Genomic DNA, 13,569 nt, shown 5'->3' with positions numbered 1-13,569 from the left:
GGTTAGGCTGACCAGGATTGGTTAATAATGTAAGTTATGTTTTAGGAAAAAGAATCTTTTGAGAGCTTATCTTAGTTGTAAGTGAAAAAAATAGAGACATTGTTTGATGATGGAATTTCATTCTTTTAACAGTCTTGAGTTTGGAACACTCATTACTAAAATTAGCACCCGACTCTTTGGTGCGGAATTGAAAGCACATGTTTCAAACACATGCAGGTCCAGAAAATGCCGCGGTTCATATCCTTTCCTCTACACAGAAGCTGACATCCAGGTTTCATCTATACTGTTAAATATATGTTTGATCATTAGCACTCAAAAGTTTTTAGTTACTGAATTTTTAATATCATGGTGTTTGTATAGGTTTACTATGGGAACTGAATTAGTACCGTGAGTCCTGTAGAAGGTAGCAGGGCTTATATTCCTAACGTTAATGTGATCGGGGAACGTATTCGAAAGAAGAAAAAAAAGCAGAATACAAAACTTAATTAAAATACAGACAATTTAAAAGTAGGGTGCAAATTTCATTTATTTCTTAAGCAATTTAGACCTGTGGGATCGTGTGCTACAAAACTATAACCATGTAAAGGTTATGATAAGCTGAAAACATAAGATGGAAAATAGGAAGTTAAAAAATAAAGATGTGTGTTTGATTGAACAAGTAGACAATGTCACTGATGGACTTAAACCCCTAATGCAGCATTATGAAACATATAATAAATCGGGTATAGTAATCCGTAAAGCACTGATTAAATAAAGCGAAAATTAGGCAGAAATCTTATGTTCTTAATTTTTTTTTTAATTTTGAATCAGAAGTATCCAAAGGATAATACTCGTGAGCTGTGTAAAATTGGACCTAACCATAAGGAACAGTGTCCCAATTTATTCAAGATGGCTCAACTAGCTATGTATATGTCCCTTCACACGATAGGCTGTGCCAGGAAGGTTCTCAGCACAAAACATTATTCCTACACCGATAGGTAACATACAGATTTTAGAAACAGTCAACAGATTATTGCTTATACAACTAAAGGGGTTTGATTTTGTTGGGTCTTGTTTCTTTCACGAAACATGGGTTGAAAGGAAGTAATATAGACATTGGATTTATAAAGTGACAAAGGCAATGACAAAGAATACTGTTTTCCATGCTCCTTTAATCCTTAAGACTTATTCAGTTTTATTTGTTGTTAATTTTGTTTTCCTGTGGTGCCAATGTCAGTTTTACGCCATGTCAGTTTGGATTACAGTACTTGTAATTTTGTATTACCTAAAGTTTTTCAACTGAATTAATAGCAAGTTCAGTTATTTGGTCTTATTCTTTTTACGTTACCTATTTTCGATGCATTTTAGCTTTTATTTTGATTTTAACGTTAATGTACCATCAGATCAGGGTATATTTCGTTTGTTCTACTGATTACTCCTAACAAACTGCATAGATCCATTCTCCCAGTGGATTATGCGACAGGAGAAGTAGGTATCTGCAGTTTGCAATCAGACATAACTTGTAGACAAGTACAGATGGTGGGTCTCACAATCCATTAAGCAACAGGCGAAGTTGACCTGTGTAGACAAGTACAGATGGTGGGTCTCCAACTTCATTATGTGACAAAAGTGGGTCAGTGTAGCTCGCCATTGGACTAAATTTGTAGACAAGTACAGACACTAAGTCTCCATAATAAAAAGTCACATATCAGATTCGCTTCTGATCCAGTAGTCTTGGAAATGTTACGGATGGGAAATACAATTCATGATCGATCGATGGACCAAGGGGACATTATCTGCCCTTTTATATAATTGGGGTTTTTAATGATTTTAAAAGATATGACATACCAATGTCATGAGTTAGATTTTTACTTCAAAGGTGGATGCAGATCATCACAATTGGAAAAACAATTAACAGATAGAATACATGCAAGTTACATTTCACACGCTTCAAAAGCAGCGAAGACAACAACGTCACCATCAAAATATAGATGAACTCATATACAAAGACATACAAATGCATGCTTTTATTATATGAAAACTACACAACTCTGTGAAGTGTGTAATTGATGATTCCATTAAAATCGTGTTATCATTTCTAAATAAATATATCTATTAATCAAGCATGCATTATCCTTGTGCAGTTAGTAACATAAATATTAATTGGAATCTATGAAGTTACAGGACTCTACATCTTCCTGTGTAACAATGACCAGCATATAAACGGCATACAACCAGACCTTCCATCACATAATGTGCAAAGAATCAAGGTCTACTCAAACCGCTCTACTGGTCTTTCAGTCCTACAACCAAACTTCTCGTAGTTTTTATTTTTTCTCATCATTACTGGTCCAACTGATTTCAAAAGTTTTGACAGTACTTTCAACAGGTGATGGAGTTACCGGTCTTTATGATCTCAAAAGTTTTGACATTACTTTCAACAGGTGATGGAGTTACCGGTCTTTATGATCTCAAAAGTTTTGACAGTACTATCAACAGGTGATGGAGTTAACGGTCTTTATGATTTCAAAAGTTTTAACAGTACTTTCAACAGGTGATGGAGTTAACGGTCTTTATGATCTCAAACGTTTTGACAGTACTATCAACAGGTGATGGAGTTAACGGTCTTTATGATTTCAAAAGTTTTGACAGCACTATCAACAGGTGATGGAGTTAACGGTCTTTATGATTTCAAGTTAACAATCATCTCCCATACACTTAGTTTGAAAACAGAGACCCTTTTCTACCACAATAATCCACCTGTGAAATACTCTGCTAGAATGACAGAGAAAAGAAATGAGGTAATTGCAGGTAAATGGTGTAGAACTTGGTTAAAAAAGATATGCTGAAGTACACAAGGTAATCTAGTAGCATACGTAAGTCATTAGAATACCTTCAGGAACTATTTGTGCAAGTTCAAACATCAAAAGAGCAACTAAAGAACATTTCTGCCAAGTCATCTTAATCACCGTGCCACTGTAAAGAACACGTGATGATGTGCAAGGCAAATAATGTTCTTGTAAATGCAATGGTCACGTCTGTAATATTTCCAGTGTACATTTCTGCATATCAGTGGAAAAGGGAGAGCATGTTCTGAATATCATTTTCTTATTTGACTCAGTTTTTTTATACGTACGATTCCAAACCAACACAATTTTTATTGATAGTACGTGATGGCAGCTCAGTTTTGGCGATACACTGATCTTCTGGTATCGTATAAGATGACAACTCCGAATATCGACATCGATTTGCTTGAAGAGCTTGAGATGGCAGCATCTGGCATTTGGTTGTAAACGTTTGATGAGCACATATAAATATGGCACTAATGGTCTTTTCATTATTATTTCCTAACCAAAATGGCTACAGACTAATCCACCTTAATATGGTCAAACAAAACTTGAATCACAAACTTCATACTTACGTCAAGGTCATAGATTTCAATCAATTTTGATAGAATCTCTGATCATTAGTATAAATGGGACATTAAATTAAACAAGATCTGTTTTGAACTTGAAGGCACAGCACAGCCAGGGCCATAGACAGCGATCACAGGCAATGAGAAAAGAAACACCCGGGCCTCTCCTAGTTCTTGTTCAAACAAAAATTTTCTATTAATGAATAAATCAATATATATATATATATATATATATATATATATATATATATATATATATATATATATATATATATATATATATATATATAATGTTCCTTCCATTGGAATCTCTTATGAATGCCACGGATTATGAATAATACGAAGATATTGTTGTGATATTGAATAAAGTATTTTACCCTGTATAGTAAACAACAGAGTACAAAAAGTATTGACTCAGTTCTACTATTGTTCTACATATTACTTCAAGCAAGCAACAAAGACCAAGATCTGTCACTGCATAATTCACTTGCGGAGTAGATTCTATATTGTTCTACTTGTGACCTGAATCAAACAACTGAGAACCAGATCTGCCATTATATAATGCACCAGCAGATCACGTTCTATTATGATGTTCAACAAACTAAGGTCAAAAAGATAGACACTCATCTGCCGATGCATAGTGTCATGACAGGTTTGGTTATAACCCTTTTGCATGTTAGATGTTAATAATATCATGAAAAATACAGTACATTACATATAAAACACATAATGAGTTATATTGAATATATCACATGCTGACATGATGAACATTGCGTTGTTTTAACAATGGTGAAATTTTAAAAACAAAAGTATTGTGAATGGGATACACCTGGAAAATGTTTAATAGTAATTTGTATAGATAAAACTAAAATTTTTGTGCAGAAACCATTTTCTTCTTTCTGTTAGAGTGACCTTGACATTTACCCTTATCCCAAAAATCAAAAGGCTTCTTCCTTACTAAGTACAAGGCATGCCAAAAAGTTTTGCCAGGTCTGTGATGCAGAACGTACTGGTGTAGAAACTGTTTTTCTTCTTTCAGTCAGTGACCTTGACCTCATAAACGCCAAATCAATCGCCTTTTACCTTACCCCAAGTGCAGGCCATCTATAAAGTCTAGTAGACGTATATCAAGCAGAACTAATTTTACCATGCAGAAACCATTTTTTATTTATTCAGTCACAGTGACATTGACCTGACTATAATGTTTTTTATAATGGTAACCACAGATGATGGAGAGCTCTAGTTGGTGTGTGAAAACTATTTTCCTTCCTGTGCAGTGACCTTGAACTTTGATCTTTTCAGCATCTCATTTATAGGGCTCTTCCTTAGCACAGGTGCAAGTCATCCACCACATTTGTAAACTGTAAATGTTAGACCACAAAATTTATCGTGTTTGAAGCAATCTTGTAAGAGACATACAACACATAATAAAATGCTTCCCCTTATGACAGGTGTACACCGCTGTCAAGGTAATTGAGACAATAAACACAACTATATTAGTATTTACAGTGGGCTTTTTGTGTCTTAACTACATATAGGGCTCCAGCCGCGCCAACCGCCAACTCCCGCCCAATAAAAGTTGACAACACTTTTAAAAAATAAAATCACATAAATATCATACAAATACATCATCCACATATGCATTTACAGACAGATACCAATCTTCATTTGCATAGGTCAAACTGCCTAATCATTCCGAACAGGTTTTAACAATAAAAAATTACCTGTAAATCAAACTAAAATCAACACACATGAACCACAAACTGTTTATTGCAACGGTCCAATCAAACTTACAGTTAAAGGTCTTTTTTAGTGCTAATACGTTGTGCGTAGTATAAAATTAAGTAGGATCAATTTAGATAACATGCGTTAAATTATTTGCATGTATTTAAACGTAAAGGAATCAACTTCTACAAAATCAATTCATACGAATCGACAGCCCGTAACCAAGCGCATTCTTCATGGAATCAGTGAAGTCATCAATATATATATATATATATATATATATATATATATATATATATATATATATATATATATATATATATATATATATATATATATATATATATATATATATATATATATATATATATATATATATATATATACATATATATATATATATATATATATATATATATATATATATATATATATATATCGTTCCCTCCATTATAATCTCGTATAAGAAGGTCACGTGATTTCCAAATAAGTTACCTGTAAACCTGAACCAGCAGGTTAATTCTTGAGATCACAGATCTCTTGAGAATGCCAAGGAGTGTGAATTATACGAGGATATTGTTGTGAGTACCGGTGTATCGTCTTCCTGAGCCGATTACAGAGGTATGACGTTAAAACCTAGTTTGGTACAATGGTTGCAACTTCAAATTAAGCACAAGGGTTGTGTTTTGGTTCTGTGACCCCAAAATTTGCTCACCCTTTATTTGTTGCTGAGATGTGTTGGGATCTTGTATATGATGAAACGAAGCAGATTTGTATTTAAAGCTAAAGCCACCGAAACAAATTTGAGCAATGATTCAGGCATATATGTATTTCTGATCACAAGCTCCGAAACGCAACTTTGTTTACATTTGGATAATGAGAAATTTCATTTGGAAATTTGAATTAATTTTACCAGTGATAGCCATAAATTTATCTGATAAGAAAATAAATTCTGATGACTATTTAATTCTAATCGATTGTTTTTGTCAAAAGTGCTTACAGTTCATCTTGTCTACTGTATCGACGATACTATTAGAGGTTTTATTTGGCTTTTCTGCGGAACAATTAACTGTGCCTAACCCCATAAAATCGTTATAGAAATCGAAAGTACAGAGTTTATTGATGTGGTTCGTACCACCAAGTGTGGTCATTAAACATGGTTATTGAAATCAGCGTCCTTTATAACCAACTCCTTTGCTTAAGCGTTGTTGGAATAAAATAATTCTTCACTCAGTGACTTTATTTCGTAAATCGAAGTTAATTTTGAATAATGCAACAAGTGGTCAATATGTGAACAATTATAATAATGATATTATAGTTATTCAGTTTTATCTGGAATGAGATTTTCCCCATTTTTACGAGTTTTTGACATATCATCACACGGGGTCGCATGCCAATGGCCGGAAGGGGGCTGAGTATTCCTCACATGGGTCCTATATTTTCCTTAATAAATGAAACATCAATCATCCTAAATCATTTAGAAGTGATCCCTCATTATGTAGATATGTCAATCCTGTATAATACTCTTACTTTGATTAATTCTGTTTTACCATTTATGTACTGTATTAATCAGGGACGTCATGGGGGGGGGGGGGGACAGGGGGCATTTGCCCCCCACCCCAAAACTGCATGTGCTGTAAAATTGCTGTAGCCTATATACGAAAATTAACAAGACCGTCAAATATTGCCCCTCCCCTCCCCCCCGGGGGGAAAAAAGTTGAAAGGATGTCCCTGCTGTTATTAATCATGAGGCTGTTCTCTTCCTTGCTATTACAGTAACTGATTACAGCTGCAAGAACTTTCAGTGCAAGGGAGACAAGTAGGCAATATAGAGTTGTCTCCCATATGCCATATGTATGTATGTATGTATGTATGTATGTATGCATCTACGTATGTTGTTCTTGTTGTTGTCGTGGGGTTTAACGCTATTTTTCAGCACACGATAGGCTATACATGGCGGCCAGTATTAATGGTGGAGGAAGAAACCGGGAAAACCCCGGAAAGAACCACCGACCCACGAGAAGCAGCTACTGGCAAGCTTTCTCACATACCCACCTTGACCGAATCAGAGACTCGAACCCACACAGACAGGTGAGATGGCAGTGATCCGTAACGGACAGCGCTTTAGACCACTCGGCTACTCGGGGCCCCTGTATGTATGTATGTATGTATGTATGTATGTATGTATGTATGTATGTATGTATGTATAACACCCATTCAGTAAAATTATTTTGCTTTAAAGAAGGGCAGTGCGCTTCTTGTTGTTGTTGTTGTTCTAGGGTTTAACGCCATTTTTCAGCACAAGATAGGATATACATGGCGGCCAGTATAAATGGTGGAGGAAGAACCCTGGAAAACTCAGGTAAGAATCACCGACCCACGAAAAGCTACTGGCAGGCTTTCCCACGTACCCACGCTAGCCGAGCCTTGGACTCGAACCCACGCAGACAGAAGTGAGATGGCAGTGATCCGGAACGGTGAGCGCTTTAGACCACTCGGCCACTAGAGGTCCCCGCAGTGCGCTTGTATATTTCATCAAATGGTGAGGGTACCTGTATGTTGCTTATTTCATAAAATTTGAAATTATGTGTGTAACATTTAAAATTTAATGTTTCGAAAGCATAAAAGCTATCACTACGTTTTAAAGGTTCAAGTAGGTGCGGATTGAATGAATTGTGTAGAAATTATGTTTAAAAACTAAGCAGGTAAAGAATTCAGAAATTTCTAATATTTAAAAAGGCAAAAGGAATGTGGTTAAGTTGTTTTCAACGACTGGTTTTCACATTTATATTTTATTTTTATTTTTGGATTTATACTGTTTTTGCTGCTATCAGCTGTCAAAACCTGCCTTTACTACGAACAAGTTAAAAACAGATGTTTTGTCTAAAGCGCTCTCCGTTACGGATCACTGCTATCTACCTCTGTCTGCGTGGGTTCGAGTCTCGGATTCGACCAATGTGGGTATGTGAGAAAGCTTGCCAGTAGCTTCTCGTGGGTCTGTGGTTCTTTCCGGAGTTTTCCCGGGTTCTTCCTCCACCATTAATACTGGCCGCCATGTACAGCCTATCTTGTGCTGAAAAATGGCGTTAAACCCTACAACAACAACAACAACAACAAAAACATGTGCAAGCTAGAATTAAAGCATGAAGAGTGAGCTTATGGTATGTTGTTGTTGTTTTTGTTTGGGGTTTTTTTGTGGGGTTTTTTTGTTTTTTGTTTTTTGGTATGATTTCGGAGAAGAATTGATTACGTTGCACGTTAATAGTGTAGTTGTATTTTCGTTTTCTTTACCAAGTTAGTGACTTGCTGTGCTGACAAAACAAAACTAATATTCATTTACGCATAATTTCAGAGAATCCCAAATTAGTCTAAATTGAATATATTCTACAAGGAAGCTAGACATTGGCGAGCAGATGATAAACCAATAGGTATCTGTTTGTGACTTGGCACAGACAGTCGTGCAATGCTGCAGTGCTCTTTCCTAAACACGATCATGCAGAGACTGCTCTTAGATGTAGCTATGCTGGTTCTTTGGAGCTGACATGATGTGTATTATTACTTTAAAAGCAGGAATCTGATTATGTTTTCTGATAAGTATCTGATACATGCGGTGTGACTGGATGATGAATAATGTCCTGATATTCACACACTGTTGGTACAACTTAAAAGCTTGGCAAAGTACCTATCTTTTTAATGAAATCAGCATGGTTCACTTTCCATATATATAGGAGAAGAAAAAAAAAGACTAGAAAAAGACAGCCATGCACACATAAAGTTATCTTTTGCAGCCGACACATTTTCTTTTAAATAATTCTCTAAATTTGCTTAATAGCCTGTGATAACTACTGTAACAATGAACTATCCGGGATATAATTTGCGCTTACATAAATTTACATAAAATAACAGATGTCGTTATGGCTCACCGATTTCTAGGTCAATAAAAATATTTTCCAGTATCCGCATCAAGTTGAAATAAACTAGCTGAAACATAATACATTTAAAGGTTTAATTCCTGTAGAAACAGCCATGTAACGTTTTGCAAACGTAACCGTTTTTTCTGTTTTATTTGTTTGTCTTTCTATGTTTTGTATTTACCTTTGAAAAGACTCATTAAGAGTCGAAAGCACTCATGCTAGTTAGATACTAATTTTGCATTGGTCGTTGTCAGTTTATTGCGTGTGTGTGTATATATATATATATATATATATATATATATATATATATATATATATATATATATATATATATATATATATACTTAAGTGTGAAGTACAGACTTATTGGCAAAATAATTTTGATATTTTTTCATTCCTATATTTTCACATGTGAAAAATATATCCTTATATTTTCATATGTGAAATTATATAATTTTCCATCATGCCATGCGACGCTTGAGTGTGTGGCTATAACATTTGCACCTGCAACAACAAAAACCAGGATTTTGTGAGCTAGATCAAATAAATATAAACCGTGTTACATTTCAGACATGAAAATTAATCTCTGATGAAGAACTTTGACCAGACGTCCTCGACAAGAATGACAAAGCCGCCATGATACATTGCTGAATCGGATTTGCATTGTTTTCAGAGAGAGTCAAATAGTTTAAACAATGAAAAAAGTAATTTACTGCGATAGGTTAGGTCAACCCAAATCCCATCGCATTTTTAAGTCACGTATACTTATATCATCAGTTCTTGAAAGTGAGGTAAATTTACAGAAAGGAGATGGGGATGACCGTGTTGTGTCGACGAGTTAGTTTAATCTTCTGAACTTCGATTCTAGAGAGTTTGGTATATAATACAATGATTTTTTTTCCCCTTCATTAATACCGGATATATTTCATTGTTATATTGCTACCGGATATATTTCATTGTTACATTCATACCATATATATTTCATTGTTACATTAATACCCGATATATTTCAATGTTATATTAATACCGGATATATTTCATCATGTAGTACCAAAAACTATATATTTTAACTCGTGTCTTCGCCACTCGTTAAATATTGTATTTTCGGTACCACATGATGAAATATGTCCGGTATTAATGTAGGAAAAGAAAATATCTCCCCACCTTCCCTTTCTCTTTCTCTCTCTCTCTCTCTCTCTCTCTCTCTCTCTGTATATAAATTAAAATAAGAGTTTATATTTATCAAGCATGTATCCATAAAATTTATTCAATATAAATCGAAAAATCTTTAAGTACTAAAGTCCTGCTATAAGCTCCATACATCGGAGCAGGAAAAAACTAACCCTTTCTGTCTTCACGATCTGCTTCCATCTAAGACAAACTATATACATGTACTTAATAACGGTAGATATTAAGCATTTGAAAAGCTTTCCACTGTATTTTCTAGCTTATATTCATACGTGAGAATGTTTGCCAGTTTAAAATCGTAGAATAGTTCAAATAAAGAACACGTATGTACCTTGTCATTTCTCTATCATGTACACATACTAGTTACTTTGTCTAAATTTAGGTTTCTCCATGAAGTTACATAAGGAAAATATGAAAATTATTTTGCATGTCATTTTCAGATTGTTGATGAAGTATAATCATGGCTGAGGCAATGACTCCTGACTTTGAAAGTCATCATGAAATTGAACATCTATCAGAAAATCTGGTTACCATGTTTGAAGAAGGAAAATGGGACGTTAAAAGGATTCAGCGTAAGTCAGAAATTATTCTCTTACAATCCATCTTGAACATGACCAGTTCAATGGGTATGGTGTACGGGGGAAGTATCGCAGAGGGCACAGACATTGAGGGAAGCGATCACGATTATATGTTGATTGACCCTGGGATTCATGTTGTGGGCGACGCTGAGGAGAAAACGGATCTGAAAGGACATGTGTTCCTAATGAGAGAAGATGGTCATAGACCATGCTATCCATCTCTGCAGCTTCTCTCAAAAGACGACTCCTATCATGGTCTCATAAATACATTGGGGGGCATTGAGAAATTTCTTCACGAAGTTAAGGATGGGACCCAGTGTTTGTCAAGTGAAAGGTTTGCTCGCGCCCTTCAAGACGCTACGATCGATATAAAAATGTCGGACAAGACAATATACCGCCATGGTCCATGCACTACCTTTGTGGTGAAAAAAGGTTCCGAAACACATGAGTATGACGCAGTCTGCACCATACCAAGCAAGACATGGCCTAAAGAAGCCGATGAGTGGATAAACAGACCCAGGCCAAAAGGATGGCCGACTCCTGAAATAATTCAGAAAGTAGTACAAGCAGGATGCACACTCGTTCCTTTGGGAAATCCATCTTCTGAGAATCGGCATATAGAATGGAGGATATCCTTTCTTCTTGGAGAAAGAGAACTCATGTGGGGATTAAATAATTGCCAGTACTATTGCTTTATAACGTTGAAATACATCCTAAAGATGCACCTCGATAAATTATTTCCGGATAAGATTAGCACATTTCACATGAAAACGATCCTCTTCTGGATGTCTGAGGAGCAAGGGCTTGACTATTGGAGAGAAGAGAATATTTTTCACTGCATCCGAGATTGTCTTCATAGACTTCTTCGGTGCATAAAGATTGCAATAATGCCACACTATTTCGCGAGGGGAAACAACATTCTTACCGGAAAGCTCGATTTGGTTCATGAACGAGATGAAATCGCTTCTGAGGTACAGTTCGTTATATCGAACGTAACTGAGGTTGTGCATCGTTGCTTTGGATTCGAGTGTCCGTCCGATAAATGCCAACTCCACCATGGAATCCAGGAAAGTGATTTAAATTTCCCCACGGGCAGTTTTTCTGATTATGTATTGCCACATCACTCAATGAATCTATTGCAACCTCAGCTCGAGACCCGCTTTCGGCGACTGACATTACAGGAGCTCAACGCAGTGCGTGACGGAATAAAAAATCTACCAGAAGGTATTACACAGGAGCACAAACGTCTCGTATCAGATATACTTGACGCTCGTTGTGGTGTGATTTTGCAAAAATATTCAACATGTTTCTCAGCAACAGGCTTGGACCTTGTGCACTATGATAAAATGACATCCAAGGCAGAAGCTTTCCTTCTGAAAGGTTGCAGAACAGACGCCATGGCAGGTAAGCTTCATTTGGCCACGTTTTATTACATGCGTGGAGAAATGGACCAGGCAAAGATTTGGATCAACAATGCTAACACTCATGAAAGGCTGATTGCCTATACTGGCAGTTGTTCACAGATTAAAACTATAAGGACGAAAGACAATCCGTACAAAAAGACAGCTGTAGACATTAATACTGCAGTTAAATCTGAAACACATGCTTGTGATGTCAAATATCATCCAGATGACTTGCCATGCCTTCCTAAACCTCTGCAGTACGAATGCGCGCTGTATAATGATCTCAGTTATCATCAGAGGGTTCATCCAGTTGTATACAGTGAAGCTTTGTCAGTGCTCGTGCATATTGCTCAGGGCGATGTCCAGTACGCATTGGCTGCTCTTCAAGACCTTGCTATAGCCGTGGAAAATAACGAAGGGGAATTCCATGATATAGCCCTTAACCTACTTGGCTACTGCTACTCCGTTGTAGGCAAGGAGGATCAAGCTCTTCACTGTTTCTATTTATCTTACCAAGAAAGGAGATCGGTTAAAAATCCTTGCTTGTATCACGCCATTATTTTACTCATGAACAAGGTCAAGGACGGGGACCTTGCATACTCTCGCGCGGTTTCTGGCTAAAAGTGAATAAGTTAGCATCCTGTTTAAAAGTTGTGTCATGGTTTGCTGAAATTTAAAATCGCTTAATTTATCATTTTTTACCTTCGAAGTACTCTAATGTCAATATCTGGACGTTAGATTACAGCTAATCTCCACTTGTAAGGTCAGTGACACAAAATACAGACTGGACGAATGCAAGAGTGGAGATTAAAGTTAAGCTATAGTCACGTTATTAATAAAAGTAAACAACCCTAACTCAAGCATCGTCCCTATAATTTTTTGTCAAAAAGAATACATTTAGGCACTGAAAGAGCGACATTGGTATATTTTCATACAGTCAGTTTATTTCTTAAAACCTTTAGCTCCCGTTTGGAATACACATTCTGTGAATTCCAAGAGTGAGCGAAAAGCACTTTTAATACATGTTCTAGTCTTCTAACTAGAATATATGACAATATATTTAAACGGAATCATTGGCTTGGTGCAAAATATGTTATATTCAGGTAACATTTGATAAAGAATTACAAAATCTCCTAACTTACGTGTAACGATAACAAGAAAATATCAGTAAAAAAAAAACAATTCATCAACACATTATCAACTCCAATTATATCAACAATGCAATTATTAAACGAAAGACCTATACATCAAACACTTATCCATAATTTCAACTGCGACAACTTCCTGCATGTGCTATTTTCATCGTGTCGTAGTGTGTAAGTGTGTAGATGTTCCACTTTTCGAACATTATTAATATAAAAATCAAA

General features: G+C 35.8%; 1 protein-coding gene across 1 annotated transcript; it reads left to right on the top strand.

The window, feature by feature from the left end:
• The first annotated feature begins 5,622 nt into the window (after window positions 1–5,622).
• Window positions 5,623–13,062, top strand: LOC149797848 (uncharacterized). Its single transcript, XM_089962860.1, has 2 exons — window positions 5,623–5,740; window positions 10,662–13,062. The coding sequence occupies exon 2, from the start codon at window positions 10,682–10,684 to the stop codon at window positions 12,821–12,823; it is 2,142 nt and encodes a 713-aa protein (XP_089818986.1). The 5' UTR covers window positions 5,623–5,740; window positions 10,662–10,681; the 3' UTR covers window positions 12,824–13,062.
• Window positions 13,063–13,569: the final 507 nt, after the last annotated feature.

This window comes from Sinohyriopsis cumingii, chromosome 6 (assembly GCF_028554795.1).
Source record: "Sinohyriopsis cumingii isolate HCF-2022 chromosome 6, ASM2855479v2, whole genome shotgun sequence".
Classification (NCBI taxonomy): domain Eukaryota; kingdom Metazoa; phylum Mollusca; class Bivalvia; order Unionida; family Unionidae; genus Sinohyriopsis; species Sinohyriopsis cumingii.
This window is presented reverse-complemented; position numbering and strand designations above follow the sequence as displayed.

Coding starts and splice junctions, on each gene's coding strand:
- LOC149797848 (XM_089962860.1), top strand. CDS start 10,682: ATGGCTGAGGCAATGACTCCTGACTTTGAAAGTCATCATGAAATTGAA.